Raw genomic sequence first — 26,873 nt, 5'->3', positions numbered from 1 at the left:
GGCTGGCAGGAGTTGGGGCTGCTGGAATTGAGTGTTGGCTGGCAGGAGTTGGGGCTGCTGGAATTGAGTGTTGGCTGGCAGGAGTTGGGGCTGCTTAGGCTTCCTGCTCCACATGCCACAAGAGAGCCCCAAGTTTGATCTGTCAAATGCGACCATCATTGACTGCTTGTCTTTGCAGAGTGCCTTTAAATTTTGAAAGAATGGTTTATTGCAGTGTGTATCACTGTTAATCTTTAAAGGATTTTCAGGGTTTGCTAGAAAGCAGCACCTGGTGCAGCAAAAATAGACTCCTGTGTTTTAACGGGCGTTCATTAATGACGTTGGGAAATGTAGTGTTTAGCATGTGGCTTTGTTATTKCCTGAAATCTAAATACAGAATTCGTTTTGAAGATAGAAATAGGGATGGTGTATTATTTTCTTTCTTTCCAGTTAGTGGAAATAAAAATGAAATCTGTCGGGGTTTTTTTTGTCTCTAACTACTTCCTTGAAGTGTGTAAATAACATCAAGATGTCAGATTTGCATCTGCTTGGTTTGTAAAAACATTGCCGTGAATGGACTCAGCCAGAATAGTCTTCTGACATGGTAATACCGGTATGGCTTCGGCTGAGGRCTTTTATTTCTTTGTGTCTTAAGAACCCCATTATTTTTCTCTCTAGTTATTTTGTTTACCTAAACATCAGTGGACTCCTGTTACTGTTTTGTGGGGGTTTTGTTTGGCTTAAATGTCTTTGTTTCTAAAAACATTATGATGCCTTTAAAACTGGAAGAAACAATGAGCAAATTACCTAAGAAAGATACTTCGTAAAAGGGGAGGATACCAGTGATGAAGCTGACTCAAAACAATGGCTGTTTTGGCATGTAATGCTTTCTTCAAGAACTGGTTCTGGRTGTCCAAAGAACCATGAGAGTGCAACTGCAAGAAAATGTGGAAACCATTTATCTCTGTCTCAGCCTGTTAGTGGGAGCTATTACATTCTTGCTAAATGACACCACAAGGTGCTTTTGAGTTCAAAACCGAGGAATTAGCATTCCTCAGTGATAAGTTTTTTAGTCGAGATGCCAGAATTCACTCAGTGACATGAGAGAGAGTTGATAGACTTTTCTTTGCTCTCCTATGGGCTTAAACTAGTTTTCGCTGGCATTGGAGAACGTAACATAGAATTTAGATGTTTGGCTTTTTCTCATTTTGTTTAAACGTTAAATTATATTGATGTTAGAATAATGAGACTGAAGTTTGGTGCTATTCTAAAACAAAATCAGGACCCATTGCAAAGCCTGAGGCTGGTACACATTGAAAAGATTTGTTTCTCCTGAATGTTTTTCTGGAACTCTGAGTTGGCACCCAGAATTCATTCCTCATCAGAGTATGCTCGTGTTTATAGTTCTTGCCAATATTTAGAGATCTAGAATAGTAACTTAAATTGTTAGGATGAAAAGTCTAAAAAACTTCAAACAAACAAAAAAACCCTTCAAAATTTCTAGATCATTTGTTAGGARGGACTTTGACTACCACCCTTGCCCCTTCTTACTTGGGACTTGCTTACTTCTTACCTGTATGTGTGGTCTTTAAGGTTAAGACTGCAGGGTAAAAGAACCCTTTYCTTTCTCAAAAAAGTATCTTTTTTTCTTACAGTGGAATGCCCGTGGACTAATTCTGAGCTCGTTCTTTTGACACATGTTGAGTTCATACACCCAAATACATAACAGATTTGTAGTTCTTTCTCCCCAAATATTTTCTTTCCTTTAGCTTACGCTTTTAAAGATCAACTGAAGTTTTCTGTTCCCAGTCATTTATATGCATCTTTTTTTTTCCAGCATGCAGCAAAATAATACCAGGTGGGCAAATCAAATTGTTTGTAGTGAGTCCTTTTTAGAGGTCTTGTATATGTTAGAGCAGATACTTAGGCTTCACAAAGTTAGCTGTTGGTTTTAATTATTAATTGGCAAAGTTAGGCAAGATTCAGTTATAGGGGTACAAAAAAGCATGTTTGGCACAAGCATTGTTGAATTTTAACAATTCCTAAACAAGCCTGTGGCACCTTTTGCCATCAGAGGTTCAGCAGGGATCTTCTTCTGTAGGTGTTTTCTCCAGCTCTGCTGTTCCCTGTAATTGGAGGTAAGCCTCAACTTTGAGCTTGAAATGAAGTCTGGCTTTTGAACCGTGGAAGGAGGTGTACAATACAATGGCTAAACAGGAGCTAAGTTTCTGCGCAGCAGAATATCAGCAGGAAAACAGAAAATTTGTTTCTGACAGATTCAAATTCAGATTTTGAAAAAGCACAGAAAAAAAAGAGCATTGCTTTTAATTGTTCCAGGTTTTTTCTGTTTTTTGAGCTACTGTTGCATAGGATTTGTAATGCAGGTTTCTATTATCTATTTCAGAGCCACCCTAAGCAAGAATTTCTGTGATGTCTTAAAAATGTTGTATTGATTATCAATATGCAAAGATTGAATAATACTTCATACTTTTAAAAATTACAGACTTAGTTGCAAATAGTTTGCTCGCTGCCCTCACAAACTGAATTAATAGTATAAAACGCTAAGGCTTGCTTCTGTAGAACAAGATGTAGTAGTAGTAGAATCTAGTGCAAATGAACCCCAAATATTGAAGTCTCATAACCAGGTTATTAAAAAAAAATGAAAAGTATGTGGGGATTGAAAGATTGGGCTTTTACAAAGAAGCTGGATACATGTCTTTAAGCTGAACTTTTAGGCAGGAAGATAAAAACTAATATTCATCCCAAGACAGTATAAAATATTTCAGTGATCTGTTTGTTTGTTAGTTTTTTGGGTTTTTTTAAACAAAGTTTTATAAAGCCTCAGTTCTGCAATGATAAATACTTTGTTTCGCTTTGATGATGAAGTGTGGTGAAAGTGCCTCTTCAGGGCATTTACCAAACTGATACCAGAGAATCTTTGCCTTTGAATGTTCTTCAGATGCTACTATTTCAGCCTCTGTGGTTAAGACAAGAGTCCAGACTTTACATCAATTTTACGTGGTACCAATATTTATTTGCTGTTTAGAATCTGCTTGCAARTGTTGGAATACAGCCACGTGGTGCTATCATCTCCGCTCCGTGAATGAAGTCTCCATAAGCCTTAATGTCTGCACAGAGTTGCACTGTACCATTTCCACCCTGATATCTAAATCAGGACTGCTCTTCTTCTCGAGCTGGATGAATTGCAAAGTTTTTCCATTKATAAAAGTAACTTATAGGATGGTTCTTTTCTTGTCACCTGAAATTTGCTGTGCTGCAAGAAGTGGCTTGGTCAGCTGCTTTTGTGGGGTGAGCATTCCTGACTGAAAGTGTGTATATCTGTGTAAGAAGCTATCCACACCCATCTGTTTTTTGGCTTTTGATGGTGCTGGTGTCAACTTTTCCCTTCTTAACTCATCACAGAAGTGAAAATAACAGGTGAAGGGGTATGTGTTCCTAATACAAGTGGTAACTGCTAAACGTGGATGTATAAAGTTGATAACCTCATACAGAATAACAGGTAATGCAGATAGATTTAGTTTTGGGAGGGTAGATTTAGATTAAATGTTAGGAAGAAATTAAAGGTGGTACTGCACTGGCACAAGTTGGCCAGAGAGATTGTGTSCTCCCCATTCCTGGCACTGCTCAAGGCCAGGTTGGATGGGTCTGTGAGCAGCCTGATCCAGTGGAAGATATCCCTACCTGTGGTGGTGTGTCTGTGTAGTAATGAAATGAGCTTTTAAGATTCCTTCCAACACAAACCATTCTATTACTCTATTTATATATTTATTTAAACCAGACTCTTAGTGTTATTCTGAGTTTGAAACATTTAAGTAGGCTTGGGTCACTTAAACATTGAGTGCCTCTCCACAGTGCTGTGTTGCCTCATGGGTACTTTGTGTGACCATACACTTTGGGTGGTACAAATTGGGTAGATTAGATTTCTTGGCCAGCTTTATGCAGCTTTCAGAAATAGGTTCTGAGGTTTGTCCAGAAGGGAGGCTTACGGAGGACTGTAGTTTAATCTGACCTCTGTGCCCCTCCTCCTCCCACAGAATGTAAAGTAAGTGAATTCTAATGCCTTCTGTTCTTTGTAAGTATTCTGTCTTTACCATAATCATGATGATCATGAAATGTGTGAATGCAGAAATGTTCAAAGTGTTTATTTCTAATGAAATGTAACACAGTTATTTGTAAAATAGGAGAAAATAAGTTTTTGAGTCGCAACTTATTTTACGTGTATTGTTTAATGATGAGTTTATCCTGTTGGATAGAGTCAAAATAGATGCATTGTTTAAAATGTCATTTTAGCCTAAGTCCATTTTAAATGGCCACTACRTATTACTGAAGAGTAGAATAGCAGCTGATTCCCTTCTCTGTTACAGTTTTTTGCCAGGCCAGTCCTGACTCAGTTATACCAAACTTAAGAGTTGGATCTGCTTTGAAGTGGCTTTTAGTAAGTCACCTTATGTGGATAAAGACTGTTAGAACAAACATTTAAATTGTGATGTATTTGTGATTTTATGGATGTTTTGACTTTGTGGATTCTGATGCAAGAAACAGTGAGTTGTCATATCACTGATTGCATATGGCCTGATATGAGTCAGAGAAAGGCTATAAAGCCCATTTAGAATGTACAGTCTAAATGCAGTAATGCAGGAACGTACAGTCTGCCTCACACAGTATGACTGGCAATAATGTGTTAAGTGTATTGGTGCACAGACTGTGTCTTCGTATGATAACTTGGAAACACAAACCAGTCTTGCTGCTGACTCACAAAAATTGTGAGTGGTTGATTTAATAAGAGTTTTCTTGTGACTTTTTCCTTAGAGAGTTTTGTATAAAACACTTAGAATAAATTATTGAAAGTGATGTAATTACAGTGACGTTCTGCAGAATTTGGAAAATTGAGCAGTTAACTTGGCCTTTGAGGTTTGTACAGCATTTGAGACAAGCAAAGTGGATCTCATTAATTATACTGGCACTTTTATTTGAGTTTAATAGTTTTAATGAGTGAAACATCCTAGCAGTAGTAGACTGTGTGTTGGAAGGCCTGTGACCATACCTTATCACCAGAGCAGGGAGCATCACTGGGAGCCTTTGGTGTCCATAGTTCATCTGTAAGATATTGCACCCATTACTGTGGGTACCTCACTTCCATCTCACCTGAGGTTTGGTCAGTGTGCTTGATTGTTTTGTGGGTTTTTTTGTCACACCGCTGATTTTAAACCCACTCCTCCCTGGTTCTGTGCCCCTTGTGGAAGGTGTGGAACCCACAGTTACTGCTTGACCTGTCGAGTCACCTCTGAGCTCTGGTTTACCTTCTGAGCATGACGTTTTTGGGTACTGCACTTTACATTTGTGATGTGGTGGACTGTGTATTCTGACTTCCTTCATCAGCTCCAAGATTTCTGGCATCAGAGCACTCATTGACACAAGAACTAGCAGCAGACTGTCAGTATTATGATATGGTAGAATTAAATGCCTTGCTGTAAGGGAGGAGAACATAAGATTCTTCTACAATTTGCAGTCATTACAAATTTCACTTGGTCATTGAGAAAGACTGAAGCATATTTTTACCCAACTTCTTTTGCACTGGGTTAGAGGTAATAATTGAAATAGTGAAGGAATGCATGTGAGTGTAGAAGTTAAACTGGAATTTGGCGATGAGTTAGTCTAGTGTTAAGATGTCTTCAAAACATACTTGATAGTATTGAAACATCCCAGCTAACATTGTTAGGATACTCTATCCATGATACTATCCTGAGAAGGGAATTACTAATTTAAACGTCTTTAAGTGTAAGAAAGACGTTTTCCTTCTTACCCTGCATTAGGGTACATTTCAGCAAAGATTTTGAGCACTGAATAGACAGGTGATAGACTGTAAAGAAATAGCTTTATGCATTTTAAAATTATTTGATTGTTTCCTTTAATAAACCCTTTTTTATGAGTGTTTCTGTTTTTGTTAATTATTATAAGTTTTTTTTCCAAAAAGGCAACATATTTCTTGTGTAAAGCTTCACATACTTCACTTCTTTGTTTTTACTGAGAGATTACTTTCTGTTTTCATTGGATTCAGCTGCATTGATTATTATTCATCATGAGAAATTCTGGGAAAATACCTGGAGTTTTGGGCAAAGCGTTGGGAGGAACTGATGTAAATCACTACACCTGGAAAATAAAAAAGCTTTTTTTCCTAGTTTTACTTAGTGACTTTTCTCTTTTGTAAATATGAGAGCTTAAGAAACAATCATGAAAGTTCATAAGTATTGACTGGTAAAATAACTACAGTGGAATAAATGTCTCATTTATATTTGAGGTTAAAAAGAATTTGGATCTGCTGTAACTGGTATGGAGTTTTTTAGTCGCAGAACACATTAGGTCTACAGTGTAATTGTTGCTGATCCTGACTAATGACTGTTTTGGGGATTATCTCTTTTGGAGTTAGCCATCTGCTGTGGTTTGAGTAATTAACTAAACATAATTAAGGGTTGACTTAGTTTGAGATCAGAAGTATGTATATCTTTAGGAAAAGAATGTAATTTCTTCAATTCATAATAATTGAGAAATACCAATACTCCAGTTCTCTGTTAAAGACATTAAACAAGCAGCTAAATTAAAGGTTTAAAAAGCACCCTCTCAAAAACTCTTCCCAGACCCCTGCAAACTGAAATGAAGGGTGGGGTGGGGGTGGGGAAAAAGCAGAGCCTTAAAAGAGCAGCTTATTACTGTTTGATCAAACAGATGGCTTATGTTTGTTAAAAGCTTGCACGCCTGGCTAGATTTACTTTCCTGCATTAAAAAACTATTGATTTGCCAAGGGTATCTTATTTATGACCCAAACTATCTCACAGAATCACAGAATGTGCTGAGTTGGRAGGGACTCACAGAGGTCTAACTCCTGGCCCTTCACAGGACCATCCACAAGAGTCATATCATGTGCACGAGAGTGCGCTAGTGTTTTTAATAATAGTAATATTACTGTCTGTTTTCCTTGAAATGCAGGGAAATAAGTCTGGTGACTTTGGATTTAGACAGTTCATGGCACAAATAAAAATGTCTTATTTTGTATGAAAAGCTCGTCAGGAAACAACAACAACAACAACAAACAAAACCCTCTAGCGATTCACAGACAGTCCTGTCGTCTCTTGCGATTTCCTTTGCTGCCACAGAAGACAGATATTTATCTTCTTTTTTTCAGGTATGGAGTCTGGAGAGCGGTTATCATCAGTCTCTACTGCAGCTGCTTCCACTCCAGCATCTTCAACACCGTCGGTAGCTACAGAAGTATCGAAAGGTGGCCTTTCCACGGGAGCTGCGACACTGAGCTCCACAATCAACACATGTGGTAAACGTGACTCAAGTCTATAGTCCAAAATAATTTCAGTGTTTGTCAACACTTGTAATTATTGTTACAAGTCAAATGTAATAAGGTTGCACAGATGCATCAGAGGAAAATGTTTGAGGGTTTTTGTTTTTGCCAAGTGACATTCATTTGCTGTGAATACATTTTATGTAATACTTAATAATTGAAGGAATGAAATTAATTAAAAAATGCCAGTTTAAAATGTGGGAAGAAAAATTCAAATTGCAAGGGTGCCTTGAAAGCAAGAATCAAAGCGTTTGTAACTCTATGCCATTTTCAGAGTAAGTTGTAGTAATCAACTTCTTGAACATACATCATGTTCTCAGCATTCAAGCCCAACCTATACTATAGTTTCATATTTGGAGGAATAACGTCTTCTAATGGAGCTTAAGATAGAAATGRTGACTCTCACAAGGTCACAGTCTTGGATAATCTTGACTAAAGTGAAATATCTTACCTTGAATCACAAATACATATTGGAAGATTTCTCCATGCAAGTATCTAATTTTTGTGAGTGAAAGTTGTATTTCAGCTGAAGGATGCATATGTCATCCACAGAACAAGAAATAGTAAACTCTTTTCTGCTGTTTCTCYCTTAACTTTTGGAAAACAGGTCTTTTTCTTGAAGAACATTGTTTCTTTTAGTCCTATTCTTATAAGGTATATAGTAAATAGAAGTTTTTTCATCTTGAATTCACGGTAATCCCCTATTTTCAGAACAAACTCTGTTCTTGCAGCAGAGTGAGCAGAAGTATATTCTTCTGAAAAACTCTACTCCCCTGATAGTACATAATAAGCAGATTCCAAGTCCCCAGCTCCATCCTGCATTTGTTTGTTTGCTGCTACCCTGAGAAGTAGAAACCAGAATGTCTACCATTGCTACTTGAAATGGTTTTCTGTGGTGGTTCCCAGAATGTAGCACGAGTTAATTTCCATATGGTATAAATGTACAATCCTAACATTTCTGTGACTGATTTGCTTCTCCTTGCTGCTTTTGCTTTGTAGATATTATGTCATGTAATTCTGTATTTCCTGTAATGTTCTGTGTATTTATAGGATATATATTTGGTCTGCCAAAGTACAGTAAGACTGAARCAGATGAATAATGTAATAAAGATACCAAACTGTAAATTTTGTTCTTCATTAGAAAACTCGGGTAGTTCTTCACTAAAGGACTTTAAAAAATTCAATTCTCAACTTTTAAGTAAAAGATAAAAGTGTTTTGTTTCTGTCTGATAGCTAATAGTTAAAAAGACAGATCGTAATTCCCAGCATTCATTTTTTGGATTTTGCTTGCCTGGCTGCATCTGATGTTTGAGAACATACATATTTTTTCAAGGACGCTCTGTCTTCCCTAAACGAAGCTGGAATGTATTTTACTATCAGTACTGCCCCATCAGTTTTGTTTAGGAGTATTTCTGTTTCTCTGCTGACACAGTGCACTATGGCTACTATTGTATCCACTCTGGAAAGGGATACGCTGTCCTAGAGAAATTCCACCGAGGTGTTTGTGCTGCCAGCCAAAGACTGTTTTCCTTTGAATGACCTGTCGGGCATAGCATGTCCTGAATTTACAAGAGACACGAGTTACTCTGTAGCCAAGGTAGACTAGTATACTAGCCAGTTGTAAACTGAGTACTCTTCTCTCCCATGGTATTTAAAAAACCCTAACAATGTCTGTAAGTCTCCATCCATTTATTAAATTACCTTCACATTTTAAAATGCATTTGTCTAGTAGCTAATAAAGTATCTTTTTATTCTCATGAGAATGAGCAATTATTCTTACTAAGAGAATGTGAAGGCATCTTAATGCATGCATTAGATTAGAGAGGCTCTTTTTATTCCAGTTCGTCTCTTTATTTTCTTTGCAGCAATCAATAGTCTATTAAATAGTCTGTGCAATAAACTTGATTACATAATCTGTCAAGTGCTCACGATACATGGTGAGTTAGGACTGGGAGTCTTTATGCTTTGCCAGGGAGATTAAACTACAAATAAATTATTTTGGCATATTCTCAGGTCAAAAAGACAATGCACCTGCGTGAAACCGCTACAGAATGTATCACATACTGTTAATTTAATTGGTTAATATGGCAGTAGTTCCTGAATAATTAAAGCTTTCTAATGAAGTAAACAGATATTTTATGTGCTTTCTTCTTATTCACCACTGCTGAAAATAAGAAGGTGCATTGGAAGAGTAAATTACCTCTGTAAAGAGGTTTACATTCACCCTCATGAGAATGTTATCAACTTTGGAAGTATATAAATCAATAGCTTTTTCTTTAACTAAAACTGTAATTCAGTGTTTTGCCTTTATGAAGGGCTGTAACATTAGCATGTGAAACCATTCTAAGTTGAACAACAGAGTTGTGTTGTTTTGATGTTAACAAATCTGGAAGGTTCTTTATTTTTAATTTTCAAATAAAGGAGGTTCATTAACTTTTTATTAAGAAACAAAACACAACAAATAAAACCCTATCAATTTTTTTTTTCTCAAACCAGAAGCTGTTTTTGTCAAAACAGAAATCTTCAGTCTTTTTGGCGTTCCCTATTTCTCCTTAAATGAGATCCAGAACAATTTTTAAACTGTGTACATAAATGCACAAAGTCACAGATTTTTTTTTAATTGGAAAATCTGTACTTTTACCCTTGATGTTCTGCTATACAGTAGCAAAGTTTTGGTTTTGTATACTGGCTTTTCTTTAGGGCTTCAGTATTTATATAAAAATGACATTGTGACTTCTCAAATAAATGTCGAGAAAGATCAGATTTAGTGCCTAAAATATAAAACTGGAGTTTTCCTTTTAGGTAAGTCTTTTGTAGAGTCCTTGGTTTGTCGAGTTTTTCGTTTTAGGCTTGTAGATAGTTGCTGACTTGTGGAGAAGAACGCCCTTAAATACCATATTATCTTTATATTTCTGCTGGTTAGCACATTGATGCTTTGTGTTTTAAAATATTATTTAAGTGTTTATTCCTTTATAGCTTTTTTGGATAGCTTGTACTGTACCATGAAGTTCATTAATATTAACAAAGGCACTCACAGTTATCATTCTTTGTTACTAAGAGACCAGCATTGTTGAAATGTATGTTGCCCTTTGGAATTATGCTTTCAATATGTGCAGTGGTTACTAGAATTTGAAAAACTGTGCTCAAAAACATGTAACCTATTTGAACGGAAGCCAAGAATGTTAAGGAGAGAGATTTAATAGAAAATTCAGCTATGTGGAGCATCTTTTAGGTAAATTAGTAACTTGAAGAGCAGAGGTGACTGAAAGCTGTTGTGTTACTCTATTATCTCAGCAGTCTTACTGAATCAGAGCTATTATTTTAAAGGGTGATCTCTGAATACTAATTCATTTTATAAGACTAGCRGTTTCACTTTGGGGTGATCAGTGTCACATAACTTTCCATGARGTATTCCTTTTCAGAATGCATTTTAATAAAACTGCATTACAATCTTTACCAGAATGGCTGTAATGACTTAAGACCAGAGTTGCTGCAGGAAATGTGTGTCATGGAGAAGTTCSTAAATGTCTTGTACTTGCTTCTAGATTTAATAAATCTGCTTTAAATTATGCCCAGCAATATGCTTACCAAAATACTTAAATACACTATTAGAAGAACTGAAGTTTGTTTTTATTTCCTTTGCGGTTCAGAATGGTGGCGAACAACAGACACACACTCTCGTCCAGGGGCAGCTTTTTTCCCACCACTCTTGGGAATTCCCACACTGTTTGCACCTCCTGCACAGAATCATGATTCTGCTTCATTCCACTCAAGAGCTACAGGAAAAAGTAATCGGAGCAATACAGACAAAGGTAATGGCTGAAGTTGTCAGGAAATAATCATACTGAACTTCTGCACATGCAGAAGGGTGTGGAGTTCAAGCTTTACTTCCATCATTCTTCCCATTCCTAAACAATTCTTTAAAAATTCGTTCTGTTAGCTAAGGATGATACATACCAGGTATGTGTTAGGCCTTTAAATCATGGGTGTTCTGTGTTTAAACTGAGTCCAAATCACAGTGACACTTGGATGGCAAATTCTAGTATACGCGGTGAGTAGTCTGTATATAATCTAGTGTTTTTGTTAGATGTCTATGGAATGTTCGTGTGACTGGGGCATCTCAAAGAAAATATCTGTTACTTCAGAGTTATTTGAAGTGTCACTTTGTAAATCTGTCATCTTCAGGTGTAAATAGATCATTGAATGGCAACAGTACCACTGCAGTTTCTGCTCTCAGCACATCTGTGCTCTCCACTAGCATTGCAACGTCAGCAGCACCAGGGAAAACTGGGACCTCAGGAGCAGGAGGACGAAAATACAACCCGGAGCAAAGCAAAGTTCAGCTTTTGGACGCCAGGGCTGACAAAATCAAAGATAAGGTAAATACACAGAAAGAAATTGAAGATTTGGACAAAAAATTTGACTGATAAGTGTTCAGCACACAGGATCATTTTTAAGTGTCCTTTCTGAGTACACAATGTTCTGGGTTCTTCTGATTTGTTAGGGCAAGATCTGTATCCTTGTCTGGGTAGGGTTTTTTTGGTGTGTATTGGCCCTTGTAATTTTTTTAACTGGGTTTTACTGGGGTTTTTTTTACATACTTATGAATCAAAAGTTGCCATTAGTGCTAATTTCACTAGTTAATAAGTTAACAGCTGTGTCCAGTGTTTTATTTAATTTATCTAGGTTTTTTTAAARTACATTTTTAAAACACTACAATTATTGTAGATAATTTCTGTTAATTTAATTATGTTTTCATGTATCTTATAAAAAGAAGACTAAAGAAAAATGCTTTCTTGGAAGTAATTTCCTATTTATCATGAGAAAGTGCTATTATTAACTGCTGTGTTTCAGCAAAAATCGTAGCCATCTAATATGAAAGACATGAGTAGTCTCAATGAATTAGTAAACCTTACATATAAGCACTCTAAGAAGTTTGCTATTCTTGGAATCAAAACTATTTAAGCAAAACACAAAAAATTGTGTACTGCGAAGGCAATTAGTGTCGGAATAGAAGCTAAGGGAGTAATTCTCTACTGGCAGCCATCTAGGCTCAAGTATTTTTCATTCTTTGATGTTTTTGTTTTGTGAGTGACTTGGGCCTCTTCTTTTCTTTCTGTTACTGAACTACGTTCAGCTACGAAATCTGAATGTTTTTTGGTGAGAGGTTGGCATTTTCAGAGGACAGGTGGAGCTTGATGTATCCACGTAAAAACGGATTAGCACTAAAATGGTTACTTAAAACAGTGTAGTGGTATACAATGTTCAATATATCGACAGTAGGGTAATTACTAAGAAAGAGTATTTTCCCTCAAAACATTCCTCATGTGTTCAACAGTTGACAGCTTTTGAAAGTATTAAGCTAGTTAAAGGTATTTGGAAAGTCTTTGATCGTTTTCAGGCTTAAATACTAAAAATGGCTCTTTCCTTTTTAGAATTCTGCTTTTATCCTGAGTATCTGCATGCAGGATTTAACTTGGTTTCTGTGGTGCAGAAGTAAAGCTTTTCCCAGATGGTGTTTCTGCATTTGTAATTATTACTGCAGTTAGGCAGAATACCAGATAAATGGCTGTCTTTTAATATCCCTACCTTCCCAAAAATTTCTGTCATAAGTAAATAAAAAAGGAAGAGACTCTTTTCTTACTTTTTGACTCTTTGCTTTATTCAGAAAATGGAGCTGGTTAAGCTAGTTACCTGCAAGTTTGAGTATCACTAAAAAAGTTTACTTTTTTCCTGGCTCTTTTTTCCCCCCTAGTTTCAGTCAGGATGTTTTGTCAGCATTGTTATCTTCTCCTTTGTGTTGCCATTCATCTTGAAGTATAAATTTGGTACCGTTGATAGATTTTCTTCTCATGTAGGCACTGATTTCAAACTCAATTTCACTTGACAAAATACTGAGTTCTGTAAAAGTACGGAATCAATGTGCAAGTACTTTTCTTAAGAACATTGTGCTCTCTGCCTTAACTTTTAAGTCCTCTGTCTCATGCAAATAAATTTCAGGTTGCCTGTTTCCAAAGTTCCTGTAGTAAGTTTTTTTAATACTGAAATGGAGTTTGTTGTTCCTAATCTTACTCAATATTCTGATGTTCCTAACTTCCTTTCCTCTGAAACTTTGTGAGGTAATTGCTATTTGTCAGTGTAATGATTTGAACAACCTTTTGTGTCAAAGCATTGAAATGACTTTAAATGAGAACTCTAGTTCTCCAGTTGGGTGGATTATTGTCCCCCTCCCATCTTTCAGTATATTAAAATGAAGCCACAGCAGGAACTGAAGTCAGAGGAATCTCAAAGCGGTATTCCTTATTGATGGCAAGTGGAGTATTTTGTGCTTCGCTTTGTACAAGTGATGTTATGTTTTTAAATTTCATAGTGTAACACTTTTCTAAAAGCATGCTTTATTTTAAAATGTTTTAGTATGCTACTCTAGTACACTTTAGGGTTTTAGTTCTTTTAGTGTTCATCTTCTGATTTCTTCAGGCATCTCCTTAGCTGTAATTTCTATTTGAGGGTGGTAAAAAAAAATCTAAAAAAAAAGCTTAAAATATGTTTGGTATTTTTTTTTTTTTTTAGGAAAAAAAGTCAAGCCTGATATGAAACTATTTTTACAGTTGATGAAAAATTAAAGAGTTACTTTTTGTGCAATGTTTTTTTCTTTTTTGGTTGGATTCTAGTCCTGTTGTCCTACCATTTTGGCGAAATCCTGAAGTACAGAGTGCAGTCTGATAGTAACTTATATTCTACAATTTTGTTTGCCTGTAGTGTTGGAAAAACAACTGAGTTGACAGAAACATCTGATCCTCAAAGCTGTAGTTCTAAGTTGTTCATCTGGTTTCTTTTGTCAAGATTGTATATTCGATCATTCAAAGGGCTTACATAACAATGATAAACCAAAACTTGTCCAAAGGTTGGTCTTCAAAACTGTGCTGAATATTTGTGGCGTATCATGTTACRTCTGTTGAGCATAAGTGTTGAAGATAGATGTCCTTGTGCTAATTTGGTACACTGTCAGTGACTTACTTCTTACATACAAAAGGTAACCTTTCAGAAAAAGTTTTGTTTAGAAATCCTGTATTTCTAAGGCATTCTCGCTCATGTTCCTGTCTGCCTTATTATTTAGAATTGCTGCAAGCATTTTCTTGCCCTCCAATCACCTAGTTTGCTGTGCATATGTTTTCCTTGGGACTACTTGCAACCTTATGGTCTCCTCAGTGGCTTTACATGCCCTGTTTAGATGGTACAAGAGTTAGTACATAAGTCTTGTTGCTGCTGCTTGATATCTGTAATCTTGGTTTCACATGTTTCTCTACCTCCTAGCATAACCATTGCAAACTGCCTCTAATGATCCAATACCCTTTAGTACAGTAATATGTACTTTCATGTCTCTTTTACGTAGCCACCGTCGTAGCACTTGAGTCCACATGTACATCCTTCAGATGGGTTTGTAAAATACAGTTTGGTTTACATTGCTCCCCAAAAGGCTGACTTCTCCCATCCATTGCACATTCAAAATGTGGGCTTGTGCTGTCAACATTTGAGGGTTTCTGTGATTTTTTTACACCTTTCTTTTTTTCCTACATTCTTGTTTGTTGCTTCTTTTATTTTCTCATTCTGGTCTGCAGATTTTTTCTTTACAAGAATGTCAATATGTTGTAGTTGTCAGAGTATTTCAGCAGATTTTTGCCCATTTTTGAGAAGCAAGTCCCAGAAGCAATTTGAKAATGATACTGTTTTCAGTCCTCAAAACAGTACATTGCTGTACAGCTCATACTGTGAAATTGAAGGTTAAGAAATGTAGTTAAATGAACGTGTCACTGAAAGTTTGATAAACCAATATTTGTTCTTTCTGCACTAATTTGCCATATAAGTTTTGGGTATAAGTTATTTTGGAATCCACACATTCTGTGGAGGTTTACTAGACCCAAGGTCAGTGTTTCTAGGCCTAAATTTGACATATTTCTTTGTGATGTAGTGCTGTCAACTGTTCTCTCAGTGGTGGTCAGAAAAACACTGAAGTGGAACTTCGTGATCAGTTTTTAGTTCTCATCATCTTGTGAAGTACTTTAGGGATTGCGGATCGCTTTACTCCAAAGTGTCACTCGTCTTTGTTTCAGAGTTTATGTGTAATAATAAGATTATATAACAAATTAAAACTGAAGCATTAACAGAGAATTCATCTTCCTGGTAGAAGCCCAGAAAAAAGGCAGTGGAAAGCTCTAGTAACAGCGACAGTGATTCGGGCTCCTCTTCTGACACCTCGAGTGAAGGTATAAGCAGTAGTGACTCTGATGACCTGGAGGAGGATGAAGAGGAGGAAGAGGAGGATCAGAGTGCTGAAGAGAGTGAAGATGATGAATCTGATTCTGAAAACGAAGCACATCACAAAAGTGAGAACAAGGTATAACACCTCGCTCTGCTGCTCAGTCTTCTTGTTGTGAGTCGTTTGTGATAAATTGACCTACTCACATCTGTGAACAAATATGAACAATTATTTAACTTCACATTAATAAATGCTAAGAATACTCTCTTTTGATTTGCATCAGGGTTTTCTGTTTGTGGCAGTTTTTGTTTGTTATTTTTAAATTTTCAGTTCTTTTGTGTGCATGTATGTCTGTATTGCTGTTCCTTACAGGCTAAGAGTTTACACCTTGTAGACTGTTACTTTTGTTGTAAAGTAGGAAATACAAAGAAATTAAGTACTGTTTGTAAGTAGTGCATTGAAAATTTATCATTATGGATATAGATTTGGCAGTTGCTTTTTTTCCTAGTAGAGTGGTTACTTTCCCTAGTGGTAGAACAGAAAGATTAGAATCTTAGATATCCTGTCAGGTTTACAGTCAGAAAAACATTTAAGAACAGCCAAGGTTTAATACTCCTTTCCTAGTAAATGTTGTCTTCACATACTGAAACTATCTGGGGGGAAAAAAACACAGAGTGAACAATAAATATTTTACAAGACTGATTTGAAAATTATTGGTCATCCTCTGCCAAGACTAGTATAATTGTTTCATGGAGGCTGATCATAAGCTTAGTCATTGTAGAAGAGTCTTTAACTTAGATAATGGAACAATCAAAACCAAATATTTTGCAGGTGCTAATGCATAGTGGTGTAACAGATACGAAGACTGATGGACAGAAAACACAGGAAAAGTCTCAAGAAAAAAGAACACACCAGCAGATACCTCTTGTGTCTGATTCCCAGACTCACTCATCATTCCAGTCCCAGCAGAAGCAGCCTCAGGTTTTGTCACAGCAGCTTCCGTTTATTTTTCAAAGCTCTCAGGCAAAGGAGGAATCTGTGAACAAACACACAAGTGTAATACAGTCTACGGGATTGGTTCCTAACGTGAAACCTTTGTCTTTGGTACATCAAGCCAAAAAGGAGACCTATTTAAAACTCATAGTTCCTTCCCCTGATCTACTCAAAACAGGGAATAAAGATACCTCTGAAGAACCTATCACTTTAACCAGCGATGTTAGATCAAAACGGGTGAGTGAAGTTTTGATTATTCATAATCTGTGTCATTTGCTTAAAAAGATGTAACATTGTGCCATCAAGCTCTTTTAAATATAGTGTATTAAAATGATACGTATTTGTATTTTAATAATCATGGGGGTTTATGTGTTTTTAGAATTGATCTGGATTTCTGAATGGTGTGAATTAACTGGACAGTGTGGGTGATGCATCTCTTAAGGACAATGTACATGTAAAATTAGTATCAAAATAAGAAAAGTACGTGTGTAAATTGTGGCCTGGATATTTTTCCGGTGCTTCTAGTTTGTCATAATGTTGATTTAATACTTCACATATCTAGTATGTAAGCATGGCTTCACTTTCTTTCAGGTTGGATAGTTTTAAGTCAAATTAATTAAAATCACCTATTTAAATCATGATTTTAAACAAAGAACCTGTAAGCTGTTTTTTTAAAAAAAATGCTCAATATAACGTTGACTTTTGTGTGCTCTTCTTACAGACAGGTATTCATGCACTAATAACTATGAAAACTCAGTATATGGTCATTTCAGTAGTTTTTGTAGAATAGCAGAATGGGTTGGAAGGGACCTTAAAGCTTCATCCCATCCCATGCCAGCCCTGCAGGGACCCCTCCCACTGTCCCCAATGTCCAGCCTGGCCTTGGACAATTCAGGGGCAGCCACAGCTGCTCTGGGCACCCTGGGCCAGGGCTGCCCATCCTCCCTCGATTTATCTTCCTTTTTACTGGTCACAAGTGTACCAGAAATTTATATGTCTGTCTTAACGCTTCCATGACTTGTAAARATTTTACATTCAAAGTTTATTTATTTTGTTAATGGGGATTAAGGTGACTGCTGATAAATCCTCTATTCAGTGAATTTTAAATGGGGATTAGGAGAGAATACAAATACATCATTTTACAAACATTGAGGATATATACAATAGATACAAAAATAAATATATTAAAATATACCTATATATTTATAAATACTAATATAAATATAAATATATAAACACATTTATGTATTTTAAAATACATTTACCAAGGCAGCTGTCATTGTTTTTTATTATTTTCAAATTTTGTTTTAAATTAAGTAGTATTTCGGAGTAGTAAACTGAATTCGGATTCACAGCTAACTCACAGGCCCTCAGTGAGGACGGAAAAATACTTAGTTTTCATTGATAGACTAGAAGATAAAACCTATTTTTCCTTTCCTATTTCCAGTTACTTGGTAAAATTTAAATAAGCTTGTCACTTACTTGGAGTAGCTAAATAAATTATAATTATGGAAACATCCATCTTCACCATTATAAGAGGAATCTGCTTTCAAACGTAGGTTATGAGTCTTTAGCTGGTGATAAATCACCCATTTTGGAGTTTGTTTTCTCTGAAACTTTAGTAATGAATTACTTACAAGTAACTGTGAATATTTATTTTAGAGCTCTTCATAATTTCATATTCAGTTTTAAATATTAGTGGCTTCAAGAATGTATTGTGTTTGACTTAATTTTTAAAAATTGATTTTAAATGTACCGTCTTTATCCATTTCATTATATTTTCCATCAAAGATGATRTGGGGCTTCTTTCTTTGTAAGAGTCTAGACCAAAGACACTGTAAGCTTTACATGCATTTCTGAGCCATTACTGATTAAGTTTTACGTGAAGAGCTTTCAAGTACTACTTTTTGAGTTAAACAATTTAAATACCACAGCATTTCTGAGTAATACCTTTTCCCTCTTTTTTTTTAAATAAATCTTTTCTATATGAAGAGTCATCTGTTGGTTTTCTAGTATTGTGGCCATTGGTGTGTGGTATTTACCCTGTGCTTTAAAACAAACAAATAATTAAAGGTAGCTGTGCAGTCACTAAGGAGATTCTTATATACTGAATTAAGTAATAAGGAGAGGTTTTCCTTTGCTGGTACACAAGAGAAGTAGTATCTTTCAAAAAGAGGCTTTTTTCAGAATGATTAATATCTTTATGGAAGTTTTTGTCTAGAGCATTGTAGCAGGTTAGAAAGCACCCCTACCTAATTTGAATCAACTTCATCTTGAGTTCAGTTTGTCTTTTCTTACTTGATTTACAGTGAAAATAACGAAAAACTTGTGTAACTAGTAATTACTGATCTCACCCGTTGTAGCTAGTATCTGCTTTTGACTTTCTAAAAACAGCGTAGCAGATGTTTAGAATTTCCTACAGTTCACCTGCCTGAGTACCAAAGAAAGCCAAACAAACATCTCCACATTTTATTCCTGTTTTCTTATTTCCTTAGGAACAATATAAGCAGACATTCCCCGCAGCACAGCTAAAGAAACAGGAATCGTCTAAGAGCCTGAAGAAGGTTATCACAGCTTTGTCAAGCCCCAAACCAACATCTAGTTCACCAGCTCATCAAAAACTCACATCTTTGGAAAACAACCATTCTAACCCATTCCTGACAAATGCACTTTTAGGTAATCACCAACCCAATGGAGTTATTCAGAGCGTCATCCAGGAGGCTCCTCTTGCACTCACTACGAAACCGAAACCCCAGACCAAGATCAATGAAAGTGTAGCCATTTCTAGTAGTGCCCCCTTTTCTTTGCCAATAAACTTGAGTGCATGTGGGAAAAAAACAACCGGTAACCGGACAGCCGTTATGCCCTCTACCTCTCCTGTGTTACCTGGTTCAGGAAAGGATAAAACAGTCAGCAATAATGCAGTAAATGCAGTAAAACCACAACACCGCCTTCATTCTGCAAAACTGGTGGTGGAGCAGTTCAGAGGGCTAGACTCAGATGCTCCCAGCAGTAAAGAATCTGATGACTCAAATGATGATGACGACGATGATGAAGATGAAGATGAGGACGATGAAGATGATGATTCTGATGATAGCCAATCAGGTGGTTTAACCTTTTTAATAGGAAAAGCAGAAATTTTATTTTTTGAGTTTTGAAAACATGCATTTCCCACCTATTTTAAAAAGAGGGGTAGGAATTACTGGGCCAGCATGACAATGACCCACACAGTGTCCTACACATATCCTTGAGATTAGCACATGTCCTCATTCCCCAGTGTGTCATGTCCAAAATCATATTTGGGGTGTTCTGATACTTGGTCAGCTGTCCTTATAAGGTGGCTCCATAGCCTTTTGGAAAGGCTGTCAGAGACCTGCCTTCCACATTAGACACCCAGCCTGCAGCTTGATGTGACAAGGTGCTCAGGAAGGGCTGGAGATTAAGGCTCATTGGTGCTCATGATTCTGGCAGACAGAGCCCAGCTGCGAAACAGGCTTTTCTAACAAGAGAGGGACTAAACAAGGGCCTTCAAATTGTCAAGAGTGGCAAAAAGCATGTTTCTGTGCCCCATTCAGGAGCACAGTATATCATGAGCAAGTAATTGGGCAGCTTTTAGGGCTACAGACCAGACTATGTAATTTGGAATGGCAAGGCCTGTTTTAAAGAGTTGATTGTATTCACAGTCGCTCCTTTCTCCCATGTGCTGATAACCCTTGGGTCCAGCATCACCTTCATCATTCTCTTCCCCCTCTCATCCACTCTTCCTTTGGCCAGATTGCCATAGGTTTGATTCTGACACCTTTTAGCACGTACTCAGTTCTGTCATTTTTTCTTCCTCTTCACAATGGATTTTACACCCTGTGAAATGCCGTTCCTGGGGTAGTGCCGAGCTGCTGCCTGGCTAACGGCGTGATTTAGCTGTAGCTCATTCTGGGTACAACAGTCTTGAAATACCTCAGCTTCTGTCACTCATCTCTTTCCATTTGAAAGAACAGTGTATTATCATGCAGAATTACTTAATGCTGTCATATTTGTAGTAATTTTAAAGTTTAGCTGGTAATTAATTAGAGCCTTCAATTTTTCCTCAAGAGATGTTTTTAAAAAATGTATTTAATAAGATGAAAGATTTCGCAAGTGTTAGAAATTTAATGTATTTGCCAGTAGTTACCAAGTCATAATGTGCCTTTTGCCACGTTTTTGTTTGAACAGATTCTGACAGTAATTCTGAATCAGATACAGAAGGGACTGATGAGGAAGATGATGAGGACGATAAAGACCAAGATGAATCAGATACCGATACGGAGGGAGAAAAAACTCCACTGAAACTGAATAAAACTTCATCCTCTGTGAAGAGCTCTTCCATTGGTCTTACAGCTCTTTCCACCCCGCTTAATCTCCAAGTAGCAAAGGCGCCCAGCTCAGCACCAGCTGCCTTATGTCCTGAGTCCCAGCCTGCGGTGTTCCTCGGGACGGGACCGTCCAATGCCACGCCAAGTACACACTGTGGTATCTCACTGTCTTCTGTTCTACTACCATGTSATATCTAAGGTCCATGTGTTGTAAAAGTAGTTACAGAAATAGTCCAGGTGCTGGTATCAAGTGACAGCTCAAGGAGTTTTTACCACAAGAGCAGTGAATCACTAAACAGCTGCCCCTGGGATGTGGCAGAGTCCCCCTCACTTCAGGTGTTCAGATGCAAGTTGGTCAGGGTGCCAATAATCTCAGCAAAGCTTCCTTTCCCAAGGAAGGTTGGACCAGGTGTCTTTTCATATCCCTTCTGACCTCAGCTGTTTGCTCTCTGTGATCTTTTCATGGATGTTTGCATCTGACATCATTAAGATCTGTCAGCCAAATTGCAAGTTCTACAGACTAGAACATTATACTCAGAGCAGGGTACTTTAACTCATGTAATTTTTTGAGAGAAGATAAGATTAAATATCCAGAGTTGATATTTATGACATTAAAACTCTTCATTATTTAGTGTTTGGAATTTACARTTTTATTCTAAACTAGTTATTCTTAGTTGTTTCTGATTATTATACGTTCCAGTTTGTATTCTGAGTTTTCTGGTTTTGCCCCTTCCTCGATACACTTAATAACCGTACTTTGTTATAACTTTTCTAGTAGYTCTTTCAAAATTCTCAGTAGAATTCATGGATAATGTGCGAGGATTTGCTTTTTAAAAGTTCATGAAAAGTACATTTAGCATTTGCCAAATATTATATAGTGCTTATAATCGTTCATTCGTTGACTTAAGATGCAAGATTTAGTAATTACTGTGACTACAGTAAAGAATGCCTTTCTGGAAGCCACACTTCCTAATTTGCATGGTTACAACRAAGTGAAATCACATGTTTACTACTTTGAATTATGATTTTGTGTTTAATTAATGTGCATTTAAGCAGATTTTTAAATGGGGATATCCTCTTATAAATAGATTTTTATATTTGGATTCAGTGGAATAGGAGCTTCATTCCATCTCATACAAGTGCATTAGCTTTGAAGCAGTATAAAGTGATCTGCCTAATATTTATCCCAGAAAAAGGCCTGTTAATTGTACAGTTTTTAAAAGATTTCATATGGATTAGGAGTTTAATCCAAATAGTTTAAATTAAAAGTTAAGTTTTTTTTTTTAGGAATCTGATGATTTGTGATGCTTTGAAAAGTCTGATCGCAGGTTTTTCTGTTTACAGGGTTAGGAGGTAGAATAGGTAAGTTTTGTGTCCTTGCTTTAAGTGTAGTAATACTACATGTAAAGTCACCCAATAAGAATCAACATAATACAACAAAAATATTTTTGTGAATTTTTTACCTAGAGTTAGTCACTGAAGGGGTCTTGAGATCTCTTCTCTGTATTTGTTTTACACTGGGCTCTTCACTTCACTTAGATTTGGAAAAGCAGCCTCCATCCCTGCACTGTGACCATTCAAACTAAAGCAGTGCTGTTGGGTTGAGGTTGCAGACAGACGTCTCACGTTTGGCATCTGAGTGCAGCCATTTCCTCGGTGCTTTCTCTGGAGGATTCTCCCCATCACATGGAAGGAAGAGCTGCCCCTGGCACTGCTGTGGAGCACTGGTGGCTCTGAGAGGCTGCAGCGAGTGCCAGGCTGTCAGTCTGCGAACCAAACCATCTCACTCATGGCCATTTCCAGGGCAGAGATGCCTTACCTTCCTGACAGAAGGTCCTAGCTTGCTTTTTGAAAAGTGCACCTTCCAAAAGTTGGTCTGTGTACATGGTTCATGTCCTGCAGCTGCCTGAGAGGCTGAGGAAAAGATCAGCCTTTGACACTAAAACCCTACAGTTGTGTGTGTGATACTATTGATTCAGTTGCTTGACAAGCACCACCAATAACAACATCTGTTTGAAGTTGAAAAAACCGAAGTAGTTCTGAAAATTTTCTGCATTTGACATTTGACTGCAGCCTATGCACAGTGCTCTAGGAAGACTGACCGTGTTAGAGTGTACTGATCTTTAGAGCATCTTCTTTACTGAAAAAAATTATACATGGTCTTGTCTAGAAAAACTGCAGTGCAAGGAATTAAGTTGTCAGTACTTGAGAGCACTAAACAGGACAATCAACTAAGTATGGGATAGTTAGCTTTTCTGTTTACAATTTCAGAGGAAGAAGTTACAGGAAACTTAGAGGAAATTGAATTTCAAAAGGAGATCGATTACATTAATTGTCTTGGTAACTGAGGTACATAATGGCTAGAATGAAAAAACAGTTTATATAAACATAACTACATTTTAGGAGCATGCTTTCTTTTGTAAGTAATGTTAGGTGTTAATCGGAAATTCTGTTTTAGGTGTTTCAAAAAAACGAAGAGTAGCAGATGAGCAGGAGCTGCGTGTTCCTCTCGAATATGGGTACGTTATGTACATACTTGACTTTTCCTTAAAGGGGAGATTACTTTCAAAAATTAGTTGGTAAAGAAACGAGTTTAAAAACTTTTGAGGCTGAATAATGAACAAAGGGCTTCAACAATTTCGATTTCTGTCTCCCGGTGACTGTGGATATTTTTAAAACGTGTCAGCATATTTCATGTGTTAATTTTTTTGTGCAAAAAATTTTGCTCTTTTGCAAACATGACCTGTCTCTTAGCTGTTTTGCCACTGGAAATTACTCCTGATGGCTAGATGTGAGCCAATACAGGCTTCAAATAACTCCCTGAAGTATAGTTTTAAGCTGTTTAAAAKCTGGTAATATGTAATTTTCTGGTTTTGTCTCTTTGATTTATGATACTTTAGTCACATTTTGCTCTTCCTTTTTTTTTTTGTAGAACTGTTAAATTGACACGAATTACTAGTTTTTTAAAAAATGTATTGTTGTATGCAACTATTTCATATTACTCTAGCTGGCAACGAGAAACCCGAATAAGAAACTTCGGTGGTCGTCTTCAAGGAGAAGTAACATATTTTGCACCTTGTGGGAAGAAGTTGAGACAGTATCCTGAAGTAGTAAAGGTAGTTAATTTTTTAACTTCTGTGTTTTAATGCTACTAAGCATGCTTGCAATTGAAAACTGTAATTTTTTTTCTCTCCAGTAGAGATACATATTTCCTGTGATGTGAGGCATAATGTATCTCGGTCTGTTACTGATTTGATGCCTTATAAATGCGTATCCCTTTGACAGAATATGCAAAGCATTGCACTCACAAAGTTAGCTGTACATCAAAGCTGGGTTGTAATTACTTACAAGCTGAAGTGGAAAAATATGTGATTTTTTCAGTATCTCAGCAGAAATGGAATAATGGATATCTCAAGGGACAATTTCAGCTTCAGTGCAAAAATAGGAGTGGGTGACTTCTATGAAGCCAGAGATGGACCGCAGGTATCCACTTTTTAAAAAGTAAAGTTTTTGATCCAAGGAGCATTAACTTAAGTTTAGGTGAAATAATTTTTGCTACTATCTGAAGCATTACCTGTTTTTAGCTAATTATTTCTAAAAGCTGCACGTGTTCTAAACAGTAGTTAGATTGAGATGTGGAGAGCTTGATCCTGGGCTGGGTAGAAAACTGCTTCCTTCAGTGGCTTTGCTTGGAGGCTGCAGGAGTTMGGCATGCTTTAATGATCAGCTCTGAGCCTGAGTTGGTCTTGTTTGAAAACTCAGAGCTACTTGTTTTATCTTAGCATTCAGATATTTCTGACTTAAAACTTTATTTCTTCATTTATTGTATGCAACCTCATACCAATAGTAATTTATGTGTACACGTTAAATCCCACTCTTTTCATGTCTTGGTGTGCATAATATGTGTATGTATGTGTGTTTGTATACATATGTAAATTACATGTTTATATGCAAGTGTGTGCTGTACCAAGAATACTGTCTGAGCATCCTGAAGTGTGACACTTCTACAGAGGAAGATGCTGAGCTCTACCAGTTATACTTGACAGTGGTAAAATTGTTTGAGTCTGTGTAGATAAACCATATGAGGATAAATAAAACCAGAATTTTAAGGAAATTATTACTATACTTGTGCCATGCGGTGTTACCATATTTTGGCCATGTTGCCATTTCTTCAGGATGTGTACGAAAGTTTTTGGCCTTTTTTCAGTGAAGGTATTTGCTTCTTCAAAAGATAAGTTCTGAACATGTTAGTGGCACTCAGCTAGAGTTCAGTCTCTAGTTAAGCCCTATGTTCTTGCGATACCCTGTAGAAATATGTAATGCTTGCATGGTATAAATTTTAAAACATTAAAGACTGAGTTCACGATAAGCAGCTACTTCTAGGTGGTGCTTCCTGGTTTACAGGGTAAAACATTGCTAAACTTACTTCATGTTTGGCTTTCAGAAAACAACAGTTACAAATTCCTGTAGTTATGAGCATCATTATGTACCTGAATGGCTTGGTTGAAGGAAGTAATTTTACTGTGATGTGGTATAATGCCAGGGTACCTGCTCTGTTTTTGACCTGTTCCCTTTTTTGTGTCTGATGCCCATATTACTTTGTTAGTCTTGTCCCTTTCTTTAGGTGTCTGTCTTCTCCCTGTAGTTCATGAGTTGATGTGCAGTTTTCCCATGATCTATAAAACTTGGCAGTGAAGGCAGTGTGAGGGKCAGATTTCACCAGGCAAGATTGGCATTGTGAACATTAGTTTGCTGCGCATATTACTGTACTTTGTACTGATGTGGTTTTTGATAGGTTCCACTGAGACAAAGGAAAAGTTTTCTTATAGAAAAAGAGACTGGGGGCAACTGTGTCAGATGTCCTAAGATGTGTTTACATTTCATGTATGAATGAGAAGTTACGAAAAAGTGGAGCTACACTCAGGCTGATAAATACCTAGTAAAATAGTATGTGGTATTGATATTTTACAAAAAGAGCTTGCACCCTTTTTGCTAAAGTTTTTTGAATTGTCCAGATTCAAAATCATATACGATAATCATATCTCCATGGATGTATGGAGATAATTCCAGAATTTTTTTTCTGCTTTTCGGTAATTTGGATGATTCTATGTAGACTTTTGTGGTTATTCTACCCTCCTTCGTTACATATTTCTGTCATCTTTTGAGACATGCAGCGTGTATCCASAGTGCTGGGGTAAGTTTCACACAGAAGAAGATGTGAAGAAAATTGTCTTAAGGCTAAATCAATTTTATTAAAGGTTTATCTGTAGCAAGCCAAATATACCCAGATTACCCGGTTCTGACAGTAGCCGTGTTTCTCTCTCGCGGTGCACAAACTACAGAATATTTCGGGTTATTCAAAGCAGTGCTTGAATGCTGTAACAGAAGCACTGGCAGAAGTGGGCTGTGAAGGAGTAGGATTAGAAGAATGTTTGAAGTTTGGCAAATACGAACATTCAGTGACTGGATCTGGACACTTTAAACTGCTGTGATTTAGAAAGATTAGCATGAATATGATTTGGGGTGACTGAATGGACATAGGTCCTCATGGGTTTGAGTTATATGTACAGGAGTCTTTGTCCTATTCGAAGTTCTTCAATGCAGTTTGAAAAGCTTTGTTCTTAACTTTTTCCCACAAACCTAATGTGAAATAAAAGTGCATTTGTGCTTCTTGTGAAGTTCCTATGGTTTGGTTCATAAGTTTGATTAACAGGATTTGAGCTTGATTATCCTTTCGTCCATGGTGCCTTTTTGGCAAATGCTTTGATTGCAGCACAGTGTTGCAACACATGGTAGATGCTTTAAGGTGAGAAATTGAATGAAGTTCCAATTTTGGTTAGTTTGAACAGTAGACCACAACATTTCACAGTGTTATTGCCATTTTTTCTCTAATGTTTGAGTAGCAAAGCTTCAGTTTTATGGA

At 36.8% G+C, this 26,873-nt stretch overlaps 1 protein-coding gene across 1 annotated transcript in view; it reads left to right on the top strand.

Moving 5' to 3' along the window:
* The window catches only part of LOC130585837 (bromodomain adjacent to zinc finger domain protein 2B-like), a gene marked incomplete at its 3' end in the record, with an annotated part of 84,503 nt that overhangs the window by 32,707 nt on the left and 24,923 nt on the right, over positions 1-26,873 (top strand). The window contains exons 4-14 of the mRNA XM_057386484.1: positions 7,181-7,327; positions 11,002-11,163; positions 11,537-11,730; positions 15,537-15,746; positions 16,440-16,838; positions 19,097-19,706; positions 20,811-21,107; positions 22,295-22,312; positions 23,409-23,469; positions 23,958-24,066; positions 24,332-24,433. Coding sequence (XP_057242467.1) covers positions 7,183-7,327; positions 11,002-11,163; positions 11,537-11,730; positions 15,537-15,746; positions 16,440-16,838; positions 19,097-19,706; positions 20,811-21,107; positions 22,295-22,312; positions 23,409-23,469; positions 23,958-24,066; positions 24,332-24,433 — 2,307 coding nt within the window. The remainder of the gene's footprint in view (positions 1-7,180; positions 7,328-11,001; positions 11,164-11,536; positions 11,731-15,536; positions 15,747-16,439; positions 16,839-19,096; positions 19,707-20,810; positions 21,108-22,294; positions 22,313-23,408; positions 23,470-23,957; positions 24,067-24,331; positions 24,434-26,873) is intronic.

The sequence above is a fragment of the Malurus melanocephalus genome, unplaced genomic scaffold (assembly GCF_030028575.1).
Source record: "Malurus melanocephalus ecotype Western Australia unplaced genomic scaffold, MMel_1.1 scaffold_975, whole genome shotgun sequence".
In the NCBI taxonomy this organism is placed as follows: domain Eukaryota; kingdom Metazoa; phylum Chordata; class Aves; order Passeriformes; family Maluridae; genus Malurus; species Malurus melanocephalus.
The sequence above is the reverse complement of the archived record's forward strand: the minus strand, read 5'-3'. Positions and strand labels throughout refer to the sequence as shown.